This window comes from Gadus chalcogrammus, chromosome 14, assembly GCF_026213295.1.
Source record: "Gadus chalcogrammus isolate NIFS_2021 chromosome 14, NIFS_Gcha_1.0, whole genome shotgun sequence".
In the NCBI taxonomy this organism is placed as follows: Eukaryota; Metazoa; Chordata; class Actinopteri; order Gadiformes; family Gadidae; genus Gadus; species Gadus chalcogrammus.
Genome location: NC_079425.1, coordinates 15,513,964 through 15,527,275, shown reverse-complemented (window position 1 = coordinate 15,527,275; position 13,312 = coordinate 15,513,964). Strand labels below are relative to the sequence as shown.

The 13,312-nt window shown below is 48.6% G+C and overlaps 1 protein-coding gene across 14 annotated transcripts in view; it reads left to right on the top strand.

Annotated features, from left to right (window-relative positions):
- Positions 1–11,494, top strand: part of herc1 (HECT and RLD domain containing E3 ubiquitin protein ligase family member 1) — a 65,005-nt gene extending 53,511 nt beyond the window's left edge. For 10 of the 14 annotated variants that reach the window (XM_056608190.1, XM_056608186.1, XM_056608187.1 and 7 more), the window contains 13 exons: positions 256–411; positions 621–743; positions 880–982; positions 1,284–1,453; positions 2,138–2,276; positions 2,815–2,984; positions 3,212–3,381; positions 6,343–6,508; positions 7,218–7,294; positions 7,766–8,018; positions 9,139–9,291; positions 9,728–10,033; positions 10,215–11,493. In XM_056608190.1, the coding sequence (XP_056464165.1) occupies positions 256–411; positions 621–743; positions 880–982; positions 1,284–1,453; positions 2,138–2,276; positions 2,815–2,984; positions 3,212–3,381; positions 6,343–6,508; positions 7,218–7,294; positions 7,766–8,018; positions 9,139–9,291; positions 9,728–10,033; positions 10,215–10,400 (2,172 nt within the window). In that variant the 3' untranslated portion in view covers positions 10,401–11,493. Of the gene's footprint in view, positions 1–255; positions 412–620; positions 744–879; positions 983–1,283; positions 1,454–2,137; positions 2,277–2,814; positions 2,985–3,211; positions 3,382–6,342; positions 6,509–7,217; positions 7,295–7,765; positions 8,019–9,138; positions 9,292–9,727; positions 10,034–10,214 lie in introns of all 14 variants that reach the window. The other 4 variants (XM_056608191.1, XM_056608189.1, XM_056608193.1 and 1 more) reach the window with 1 other exon arrangement.
- The last annotated feature ends 1,818 nt before the right edge of the window (positions 11,495–13,312 follow it).

Sequence of the window (13,312 nt, the reverse complement as noted above, 5' to 3'; positions counted from 1 at the left end):
TTGATTTATTTTTTGATATTCAAATTATTTTCGAATAACGAAGTTTGGAGAAAAGCCCTAGTATACATTAACATTGTCTGTATTATAGCTGCATAGTCAGTATACAATATAATGTGTGTATAAAGTAGCAAGACTACAGTATATACAGTTTGTACAGTATAACTTTGACCAAGGTGTTGCTTTTGGTAAAGTTACCAAAAGCAATTTTTATTTGCCTTTTCATGTCATGTATTTTGGTCTGGCCTCTACTCTCAGATGTCCTGCGGGTTCAAGCACTCTGCTGTGGTGACCGCTGATGGGAAGATGTTCTCCTTTGGCAACGGTGACTACGGCAGACTGGGACTTGGCAACACGTCCAATAAGAAGCTTCCGGAGAAGGTGTCCGCTCTGGAAGGCTACCAGGTTGGACAGGTAAGTCACGTTCACAATTACAAGTTGAAACACTTCAGTACTTGCGGTACTGTTGGCAGCCACAGATTGACCGTTTTTTGCCTTTTATCTTCACATATAACTGTGGTCAGAGACGACTTGTGTTTGTCCTACAGTCGTGGTGGGCCGTGGCTGTTTGGTATATCTTTGAGCTCAGCCGTAATCGAAGGGTGTCTGTCTCTGGGGCTCAGGTGGCGTGTGGTCTGAACCACACCCTAGCTGTGTCAGCAGACGGGATGATGGTGTGGGCTTTCGGAGATGGAGACTATGGGAAACTGGGCCTGGGCAATTCTACCGCCAAGTCGTCCCCTCAGGTACGTTGGGCTGCCGCCTTGTGCCCACACACACACTCCACTCTAGTTTAGTTCTGCCCTTCCAAATCAATTACAACAGCAAAGAAAGCAGTTGTCATGGATTGTGTAATAATGACAATTTATCTTCTTTTCCCAGAAAGTAGACGTACTTTGTGGAATCGGCATCAAGAAAGTAACCTGCGGAACCCAGTTTTCGGTAGCCCTTGCCAAAGACGGAAGCGTCTACACATTTGGCCAAGGTACGGCATAGCTTCTGCTTGTTATTCATATCAATCAGGCACATAACTTACAAGAGAATATCATACATCTTAGAGCCTTAACAAATCAATGCAGCGATTTCTTACAATTATTTAAACTCATTAAAATCTGTATTTTCTTTGGCCTCATGACATTAAAGTCCCAAGAGTGCACTAAATTAAATAAAGGCCCTCCATTTGTCCATATACACCGTTATAATCTGCTAAAGCAGGCTTGTTCTTCATCTTAACAAGTGTTGGAAGATTGACATTTTTTATATCTATTCCCTCTGCTCCTGTCTAGACCGTCTGATTGGCTTGCCTGAGGGCCGTGCCAGGAACCACAACAGACCCCAGCAGGTGCCCGCTCTGTCGGGGGTCTTCATCCAGGACATCGCCGTGGGCGCTGAGCACACCCTGGTGCTCTCCTCCACTGGGGAGGTCTACACATGGGGAAGCAACTCTGAGGGACAGGTAACACACACGCTCATACACAGCCCCCGGCCTGGAGGAGAGGCTGCTTGGGCAGCCATGTTGTCACTTCCCCAGAGAGGAGGGGATGGGGAATGATCTTGGTAGCCGCAGAAAGCCTATATATTTATGTGCTAGTGTCCTTGTAGGATGAGTGATGAGCTCACCGCTCCCCTCTCTGTAAATCTGTAGTACGTCAATATGCCTCAGCAATCCAAATGTTCTCTTTGAAATTAGCTATCATTTGAATGATTTGCATATTCATTATGCATTAGCATATTTAATGAAATCTAATCACAACTCCTGCCAGACTTGTATAATAGAATCGTTGAGGAAATCGACCCTGCAGGAATTTTGAAATTCTGGACACCCGCGCATCCTCAAAATCTGCGACAATGGGTAGGCGCAAGTTCAAAGACAGTTGGCTGGAAGACGTCCGTTTCCGATGTTGGCTCGCGCCTGTTGCCAACCCCCACCATTGTGTGTTTTAGGTCTTAAATTTCATTAAAAAGGCCTTAGAAAGTCTTAAATTTGACTTGCTGAAACCTGCAGATACCCTGCTGTGACCAAATCAAGGCTTCAATATTCTCCTGCCGTAAAGAGTGGTACAGCGTGTGTATGTATGCGTGTGAATGAAATCCCTCATGGCGAACTCAAGTGTGTCTGTGGCTGTGTTTGTCTGTGCAGCTGGGACTGGGCCACACCAACCACGTCCGGGAGCCCACCCTGGCCACTGCCCTGCAGGGAAAGAGCATCAGCCAGATCTCTGCAGGGCGCTGCCACAGTGCTGCATGGACTGCTCCCTGTGTACCGCTTAGAGCTCCAGGTAGGTCACACACCTGAACACAGGGCTGCTGCTACAAACCATGGTTCATTTGTCATGTCAGATCTGTCACATTGAGTGGTGTAGTAAATGAATAAGTAGTCTACTATGCCCAACATTTATACCCCAATTACTTTAACTTTATCAAGCCGGCTCAAGATTATTCCTCACCATAAATGTTACCTGCATGCCTAGCTTACATGTTTTAAGCATTTTACTATGTTTACAAATAACATTTTCAAGTCATGTGTGCAAGCGATGCACGAGTTTATCGCAGTGTTTCTTTTTTTTACGCTTCTCTGTTCCCGACTTCTGTTGCCTTTTTGAAGCCATTTCGAGATATCAAATCAGACTCTAGTTTGTCCGGTGCATATGAAGAAACCACATCACTTTTTATTGCCTAATGCCTTTAATGGTGTAATCAATAATGGCAATTGTAGTTGTGCTTCATCTTAAATTTAAATGATAACAAACTTCCAAGATCCTCTCCATCATCCTCTTTGACCTGTTAACTGATGCCTCCCCCCTTCTCACGCCCCAGGCTCCTCGGTGCCCCTGCAGCTGGGCCTGCCTGGGACCGTGCCCCCTCAGTACAGCGGGCTGAGGGAGGTGAGCATGGAGGCGGTGAGGGCTCGCCTGCGCCTCCTGTACCACTTCTCCGACCTCATGTACTCCTCGTGGCGGCTGCTCAACCTCAGCCCCAACAACCAGGTAGGAGGGATGCACACACACACACACACACACACACACACACACACACACACACACACACACACACACACACACACACACACACACACACACACACACACACACACACACACACACACACACACACACGTTTGAAGTCCCATTTCCTATACGTTTACTATTTATATTTTAACATTGTGAACTTATCCGTCTTATCAGTTCTCCTCTATATCCCGCCTGCATTTCAGAGCTGCACCTCCCGCTACAACGCTGGCACCTGGGGCATCGTCCAGGGCCAACTCAGGCCCCTGCTGGCCCCTAGAGTCTACACTCTACCCATGGTGCGCTCCATAGGCAAGACCATGGTGCAGGGCAAGAACTACGGCCCACAGATCACCGTCAAGAGGATCTCCACTCGGTGAGTGCTTGCAGGTCCTCCTTCTGCACGGCTGGAGCCGCCTGTCTATATAAGGCCACGTCCACCTCTGTCGGCCCACCTGTTGGCATAAAGTGCCCTAGTGGAGGGAGCTCTTGAATCTATTTTGTTTTGAACCACCTCCTGGTCACACGCGGTTAGAAGTGGATCAGGCCCCTCAAGGGCAAAACCCGTAGCTGCAGGTATTCTGATTTGGGGTGCCAGACGTGGCCCCCCAGCTGTGAGGGCAGGTCCAGCCTCTTCGTCAGGCACCATGGATCTCCATCCAGCAGCCCGTACATTACTGGAATCCCCTGGCCAGTTTGGGGCAACCAGCAGGAGTCTGTGGAATTGCTTCTGAACTCTATGTAGGGTTAACCCTATCAGTGGAAATGGCGGGAAGGCATAAAGGAGCTGACGTGGCCATGGATGTGCCAAGGCATCCTGTCCCATCGGACTCGTCTCTGACAGAGGGAACCAGAGAGGGCAATGTGTTGTGAACTCTGAAGCAGACAGGTCCACCTCTGCTGTGCCATATTTGCTCCATATTGCCTCTACTACCTCTGGGGGGAGTCTCGACCCCCCCGACGGAGGTTTCTGGCGTGAAAGAAAGTCTGCCGCCGTGTTCTGTGGCCCTGGAAGCTGCATGGCCCTGAAGCTGGAAAAGGAAGGGAGAGCCCATACAAGGAGTTGCTGTGCAGCCTGTAATGTCTGAGCCGACCTGGTGCCCTCTTGATGGTTCACATTGTAGACAGCTGACTTCACATGGCCTAGGAGGGCTGTGGTGTCCTGCTCTGCCCGTTCCCGGGTCGGTGTGCAAATAAGCCAATCGTCCAGATAAGGGAGGGTTTTCATTCCGGTGGCTTGCATTGCAGGGCGGGCCTCCCAAATGGGAGCCCCGCCCTTCAATGCAAGCCACCGGAATGAAAACCCTCCCTTAGAATGCGAAGTGCAGGTATGGCCTGTGATGTGGTGCTATCGGGACTCCGATAGCACCAAAAAAAGCTAACACAAAGAACGATCAGCAACAATGTAGTTATACTAAAGTGCATGTGTTGAACTGGAGAACAAACACTGTGTGTAGAGTCACCGGAGTCCTGCAACGGGTCGAAAAAAGTTTAGTTGTAAAAAGTTGCTAAAGCGGGCGAATTGGGACGTCCCTAAATTTCACGTGCGGGCATGCGGGCGAGTAAAAAACTCCCTGCGGGCAGATAGCGAATGAGATCCAAAACAGTATTTCAGTTTGCCTGAATAAAACATAATTGAAAAATATGGGGGTACATTAAAGAACCCTAATGTTAGGAGAGTAGCGTATGTGTGGCAGCATGTGTGTGTGAGAATGGCAGGGTGAGTGTGAGAATGGCAGGGTGAGTGTGAGAATGGCAGGGTGAGTGTGTGAGTGACGTCAGCGAGAGAGCGGGCGGTAGCGTTTGTCAGTCTAGAGAAGTAACGAACGAGTCCGTTTGTGTGTAAGAATAAAGTACCCAGCCTGTCAAGAATCGGTGGCCGCTTCATTCCGACCATATCCCGATCTATAAGCAGAGCCACTGCCGGTCAAAGTGAAGGGTGTCACCCCCGAGAGAACATCGGTCCTGGAGGGAACGTCTCCCCTATGCTCCTCATACGGTCTGGGAGCCGACATCAGGAAAGGTGTAACAGAACACTAACCACCTCGTAGTCGGAGACGGAGCGCAAGAGTCGTGCTCCAATAGTGCGAGATAAAAATAAGGCACATTCATTAATGATTTTAGCTTGTGTGGGATTTATCGCGGGCACGGGTCGGGTAATGGGCCAAATATTATTGCGTCCGGGCGGGTGCGGATTTAATTTTGATATTATCACAGGTGACGGGTCGGATCTGGTGCTGAACTTTGCGGGGGCGGGTCAAAAAAGAAAATAGACCTGTGCAGGACACATTTTATCGAAGTTTCAGTAATCTTTGCGGTATGTCTATCACCAAGCGCTATCAAGCGTTGATAGCGCGATGACGTACATTTTGGATATGTCGTGCAGCATTCCTAGCCCTGTCCCTGGGCGGGGCAGCCCTGGGTGGGGAGCGTACTCGTACCTCTGGTTCTCTTCCAGGCGGGGGAAGCTCACCTTCAACCTCCAATACTTACCTTTGCAGCCGCTACAGCTGTTGGAGACGCTGTGTTAGCCTAGCGTTAGAACATAGCCGTGCGTGACTAATTGCAGCCCTTTAAGGACAAATCCATGGGTCCAACCATGCGGTTGCATGGATACCAGCACGGGGTCACCAGCTAATATTTCCCTTATTCAACCTTATTTCTTACTCTAAACCTGTATTCGCTACTGCGAGAAGATACAAGGGACATCTTAGAGACTGACGTGGGCTTATATAGACGGGCGGCCCGACGTCATCCCCGGTCATATGTGACTTTGTTGATATTAAATACTCAACCTGCGCATGCACAATGGATAACATCCAGTGTTAAGCAATGCCTCTGGCGTTCAGTTGAAATGAAATAGAATAGAATGTACTGGAACAGTACATCATTTATGAAGGAGACTTTCTGATGTTGTTAATTAGTTATTTGTACCTGGGTAAACATCAGTTTGCTAAAGAGCAATGTAGCCACCTTGTTATTAATGTTGAAAGGGGCGTTGTTGTCACTGGGTTGTATTCAAACAGACATTAGGGGCCAAATGCCTAGTATGAACAAGGCTTTGATGTTTGAGGGGATGATAAACGTAGAGACGTAGAGAAGCTCAGAACACCTTTCCATTAAATCAAAAGGGTTTGTGCTTGCACTTGTAATACGATGCTCTGCATTCTGCAGTGACTACTGAAGCCACAGAAAAGTGTAAACACAGAATGATGTGGGATTCCTCAGGCATACCACATCCATATGAACGAACACAATCAAATGCCCTTTTTATTTTCCATTTGCTGTGATTTCCAAATCACAGCCTGACCCCTCCTTTGTCTCTTCCCTCCTGCAGGGGGCGCAAGTGCAAGCCCATCTTTGTGCAGATCGCCCGGCAGGTGGTGAAGCTCAATGCCTCGGACCTGCGCCTGCCCTCCAGGGCCTGGAAGGTGAAGCTGGTGGGGGAGGGGGCCGACGACGCGGGGGGTGTGTTTGACGACACCATCACAGAGATGTGCCAGGTATGAGAATGTCTGTGTGGGTTGTGGGTTGGGGGTGTGTTGAAATGCCTGACTTGCCACCCGTATTGGTGCACCAGGCGATGGATGAGGACCAGGCACTAGGAGGCGCATATTCAAGCAGTGCTGAAGACGTTGTTCTGTTGTGGACAATATCTAGGTGGTAATAGAGCTCTCAGCCGGCCGGAAAGAATGATCAAATCAAAATTGTCCACGTTTCCCTGGTATTTTTTAGTAAGTGAACTTCAGATCCAAATATAATGATGTTTTACTTTTGGCCATTGCAATATAACAACATAAAAGTTTAATCGAATAATCACGCTGAATGAGAACCCCCTGGTACGACTCAACACACGAGGAATTGGACCTGGTTCTGGCTCTAAATACACAAAATGGAGCGAATGTTTGTGTTTTAATTCTGTGGGAGATAGACAAACGAAGGGTAGCTGTAGCTCCGAAAAACAAGAGGCCGGGAAAAAAAAATTCCCGGTTGAGCTAAATAAGCTCAACCCTTCCCGTGGCCGTTCTGGCTGCCGACATGCCGCTGGTCACTGCTGCTGCCATGGCAACGGCAGCACCTTGTCGCCAGCGCTCATTGGAAATGAGCGCTTGGCCCTTTGGTCTGTTCTTAGTCTACTGTAGTTTACTATAGCAAATGCTTTTTGTGACAGTTCAAAGACGACGTAACATTCTTAATCTGGTATGTGTGTAGGAGCTTGAGACGGGGGTGGTGGACCTCCTCATCCCCTCCCCCAACGCCACAGCGGAGGTGGGCTACAACAGAGACAGGTGAGGGATAACCACACCGACCCTTCGGGGTGTTTCACAACACCAAGTGCGTTATGTAAGGGACAATGCCCGACGAGGTGGCCATTATCAGGAATTAATGGACGACGCGGAGCCCTCAGAACCGTCCGACACGCAGCGGAGGACGGTTGCCTCTGCAAAGTCCATTAATTCCTAATAATGGACACCTTGAAGGCATTATCCCCTTATACCATGGTCACTTGCCAAAGAAAATAAATTAAGACCATTCATTTATTTTTTCATGCTTATTGCAATCCAAATATAAAGTTTTGGGAGCTTATGAGATTGCTTTTGGAAATTATTATCCAATTTGTTTTTGATTAGATTCAGTTGTTGGTTTTCCACACATAAAGGTGTGATCATTACTTCCTGGGATCCTAATCCAGTCCATGAATGTGCACCAAACTGAGAGTGCACCTCCGTGCTCATGCCACCTTTCCTCTGTGGGGGCAGGTTCCTGCTGAGCCCCTCGGCGTTCCTGGATGAGCACCTGCTGCAGTTCAAGTTCCTGGGCATCCTGATGGGCGTGGCCATCCGCACCAAGAAGCCCCTGGACCTGCACCTGGCGCCCATGGTGTGGAAGCAGCTGTGCTGCATCCCCCTGCTGCTGGAGGACCTGGAGGAGGTGGACCTGCTCTACGTCCAGACGCTCAACAGCATCCTCTACATCGAGGACAGCGGCATCACAGAGGAGAACTTCCATGAGGTGCGCAGAGACCCAGGGACGGGCAGAGGCCGGGGGTGTAGTGTGGTGGATTGGTGAAAATGTCTGTATGTCAGTTTGAGATGGTTGCCTTGGATGGTTTAGGGGTGGTGTTTTTTGGTAGATGGCTGTGTGTCGGTTTGATGGTTGGGTCTTGGGTTTTGGATCGTTTTACGTTGGTTTGGATGGTTGTGTGTTGTTAAAACTCCCAGCTAACCATGCAACCCAATCCCTAAGACCAAGAGTCAGCAGACAGTCACTTCAACGTGCACCGCCATCTGGTTAGGAACATTGTTGAAGCTGAGTGTATAACAACACAAGTATTGTACTTAGACAAATCAATCTGAATCCTTGCCTGTTGTCCAAGGGGGCTGTTCTGGCTCTTCATATTGCCAGGCCCGGCGGAAAGTCTGTTGGAGCCACTGCAGAGGGCGATTCACTTTATTTGCTAACTCCGATTTCTCCCAGTGATCTACTGCAAAGTCAGTGTAGCCTGTGTCTCCTCCTGACCGTGGTACACGGTGTTCCGCACATCACAACTGATATGCCCCGAGCACATCGCCAGTGGCGGTGGGTCAATAGAGGGCGCAAGGGCGCCCTCTATGAAATATTCACTTGAATATTCACTTGAATATATCTGCCAACTATGAATCAACCATTCCAAAGACTAAATAAATCAACTAAAGTACATAGTGTTTATCCTCGTTTAATTGTGTGATAGGCCGTACTTGCCACTGCCAGAAAACATTTAAATGCGTCTGAACATCAATGATTTGGGCTAGCCTTGTTATTGGTCATTGGAGAGAAAGCGCTCCTTCAGGTCTGGGGCACCGGTAACCATGAAGTCTATGTGAGCTCCTAAACTTTTTGCTGTCTTTCAGGCAGAGACGGCTTTTCATTCACTAAATTCAGCTTCGGGTCGCACCTGTGTGCGCCCTGACCAAAGCCATTGTTTTTCATAATTTTTATCAACACATGATTGAACAGTTCATCTAATCAATCAAATAGGCTACCTCTCTCAGCAGCGAATGCTAGCTTCGAGTGTGTCTTTGACACCAACATTTATGCTGCATAGACCGATTTTTGTGTGTGTGTGTGTGTGTGTGCCTTTGAATTACTTCAGATGATTCCTCTGGACTCCTTCGTGGGACAAAGTGCAGATGGCAAGATGGTTCCAATCATCCCAGGGGGAAACAGTATCCCTCTCACGTTTCCTAACAGAAAGGAGTACGTAGAGCGAGCCATCGAGTACCGGCTTCACGAAATTGACAGACAAGTGAGTCTGCGTGCACTTGTTAAAGTCAAACGCATTTAGTTTTTTAGCTCAGCCTAATAGTTGGACATTTTTCCACAATGAGAATATTTTACTTTTACTTGAGAGTGCTGCATAATTGCAAAAGAAGTACAATAAGTACACGCACATCGTATACCAGTTATTTTTGCTATTCCTTAAAGCTTATTTAATAGATGACAGTATTTCAACATTCTATTAGCAGCCTAACAAGCAGAGGCACATTCTATGTATCAGTTAACCTCCTCACTACACCTTTGTGGAGATTGCCCATGGGCCATTACCTATGCTCACTCTGCATTCAGCCCTTCGGATGCGCACAATGCTTCCCTCATCCATGCCTCCCTCTTCCTTGTCTCCTCCTCTTCCCACTCCTATTCTTCCTCTTTATCTTCTTCATCCTCCCCCCCCCACGATGCAGGTGGCGGCGGTGAGGGAGGGCATGTCCTGGATTGTGCCGGTGCCCCTGCTGTCCCTGCTGACGGCCAAGCAGCTGGAGCAGATGGTTTGCGGCATGCCGGAGATCTGCTGCGACGTGCTGAAGAAGGTGGTGCGCTACCGTGAGGTGGACGAGCACCACGCCCTGGTGCAGTGGTTCTGGCAGACCCTGGGGGAGTTCTCCAACGAGGAGCGGGTGCTCTTCATGCGCTTCGTGTCCGGTCGTTCGCGGCTGCCCGCCAACACAGCCGACATCTCCCAGCGGTTTCAGATCATGAAGGTGGACCGGGTGAGTCGTCCCGCGAGAGGTCATAGCCGACTTTGACCGTATATTAATGCAGTTTTTTTACATTTTTCTGACTAGATATTTGTGTGCTGGGGAATGGTCCAACAAGCCTCCTTTCCCTTGAAGTTGAATAGATCCAGTTTCTCATGAGGGGTGAGGTTCACTAACCACTCTGTTTCCACAGCCATACGACAGCCTGCCCACCTCTCAGACCTGCTTCTTCCAGCTGCGCCTGCCCCCCTACTCCAGTCAGGCTGTGATGGCCGAGAGGCTGCGCTACGCCATCAACAACTGCCGCTCCATCGACATGGACAACTACATGCTGTCCCGCAACGTGGACAACACAGAGGGCTCCGACACCGACTACTAACACGACCATCACACACACCCCCATATCTTCTTCTTATGAACACGCACACACTTCTCTTGACACACGCATACACCGTTCACATGACACACACACAAAATTTACATGACACACACACACCAGATTCACATGACACAAACACACACACACACCCAAACACACACATTTCACATGACACACACATATACACTATTCACATGACACACCCAAGCACACATAATTTACTTGACACAGGCACAACAAACACACACACTTCACATGACACACACACACACTATTCAAATGACACCCACACATTTCACATGACACACACACAAACACACAATTCACGTGGCACACACACACACTAATCACATGACACACACCCAAAATTCACATGACACACACAAACACACATATCACAAACACATACACACTTCACATGACACACACACACATATATGAAACACACACTTCACATGACACACGCACTTTACGTGACACACACAATTCACGTGACACAAACATGTACTAAATTCTCCTCAAACACACAATTCACACGACACACACAAAATTCACCTGAAACACACATCACATGCATACACATATATGAAACACACAAATAAACACACATGCACTCACAGTTCATTTTAAGTCCATGTCTATGTACGGGCAGAACATAAGTTCCTTGATTTGGTTCACTGTGTGGGTTATTGGTTATTTTAAAACAATGAACCGTTGTATTGACTCAGCAGTGTACTGAAGATTTTATTTTTTTATTTTTCCAGTTTTCATTACTCCACCTCCCATTTTAAGGGTATTTGCATGGAGTTGTTTATTTTGTTTGGAAAAGTGTATAGGTTATGGAAACCAGTGGAGTTGTGGAAATGAAGAAATTGTACATTGTGTAAAATGATTCATTAGGAAACAGTTTTACATAATTTCCATATTTATTGTTTTGATTTCTATTGCCTATTCCGAGTTTCCTGAAGCATACAAAGAACACAATAAATGCATCAGAATGCTCAACGTGCTGCTCTGTTTGGTGTCACAGACCCTTGCTCTCCAGACTACTGATTCCTCACTAGTCTTACCGACGGTGACGCCTCTGCACATGCTTCAGGTAAAGCAGCTGGCGGCTCACCTTCCCCCTGCTGCCCCCCTCCCCCTCTCCCACCTGGACCCTCCTGCCACTGACAACGCTGTCCTTGGCCTGGAGCAGTCTCTCCAGGCAGGGTGAGCAGAACTTCACCGGCGGTGTGGCGGGGGGTAAGAGGGGGCTGTTTGGCGTGGGGGCGGTCGTTAATGCCGGCCGATTTGCGGCGGAAACGTCTGCCGTGCGCCCCGTCTGAGCTGGAGGAGGTGGCGTTGTCCTGGGTGGCCCCCAGGGTGCCGCCGGAGGGAGTGGAGGAGAAGGGTGGTGGTGGTTCGCTGTACCTGCCCTGCTGTTTTGGGGGAGGCTGGTGGGGGAGGCGTGCCGCCTTTTAGGCTGATGGCAGAGTAGGGGCCGCTGGAGGCCCTGGAGGTAGGGCTTGATTATGGAAAGAATCATAGTCAGGATTATTTTTGTCAATATTGAAACCACGATTATTGAAACGATTATTTTTGAGTTTGAAAAGATTATGCATTTATTCAGCATTTCTCTCCAAAAAAAAACACTTTGTAAATGAGAGATTTGACATTTCTGTTTACCAAAATACATATAATGTTCAAATAGAAAAAGATAAAGATTCTCCATGCGGTGAAAGACTAATCCCTTTGTGTGTGAGAAAGAGTAATTAGGCTTTGTTTGGAAAGTGGGAAGTCCATTCCACTGTTATCTGTTAGAGGCCCCAGATGCAGCCTGGCACACAGGTGAGAGTGGGAAGGTGAGAGTGAGTGAGAGAGAGAGAGAGAGGTCACATTTCACCCCCATTTGTTGGACTGCACCAAACAGTACCACGAGCAACACAGAAAGACACACACATAAACATACACCTATAGAAACACACACACACACACACACACACACACAGTTCTAATGTGTAGTTAAAGTTCCACCTAAACGACTCCCCCTGCTGGCCGAGGATAGGAATTGCTACCAGTTCTACCTCAGCGACTCCCCCTGGTGGCCAAGAAGGGGAACTATCACCAGTTCTACCTCAGCGACTCCCCCTGCTGGCCAAGACCACCATATTGGCTCCACCCATACGTGACCCTCGAACACCAACCAATACCGCTCATATACCGGGAATACCAGCCCACCAATTTCCCGGTGTACAATGATGGCCGCCCGGTACACAGCCAGCCCCCGCAACAATACCAGCAGCCACAATACCAGACCCAGGGATACAGTGGCAGGGGAGGAAGGGCCGAGGAGGGCCATGGACCCCCACTGGGGGATGTTTTTATTGCAAGTCACTAGAACATTGGATCAAAAACTGCCCCAAGTTGGCCCAACAGAGCTTCCCAGTAGTACCAGCTTCAGAAACCCCCCAGGGTCCACCCCCACCGGGCGCGCCCATGTACCCCGTACGACTATAGAGCTGCCTAGAGGAGGAGGCCGAGGAGGGACGCGAGCATCAACTGCTTTTATTGCAAGCAGCCAGGACATTGGGTCAGAAAATGCCATGGTCCAACAGTACCAGCAATACCACCTTAAGAATTTAGAAGATCACAGGACAGATAAGCACCAAACGGTCTTTCAGGAATTTGCCCTTTTCTAATAAAGGGACACCAAGATCAGTACGTCCCATGGGGATCGCAGGATTTAGGGGTTATTATCTAGACTCCATAACATGAACAATTAGCATTTCAAGTTGTCCACAGCAAGCACCCCACTCGTCCACAGAAGTCCAGGGGTCAACCAGCGCTGGGGACTCTCTTTAAGCGGTCACCTCACCAAACTGAGGAAGTGGGCCCCGCCCAAAATGACCCTGCAGGAGCCCGGTAGTTAG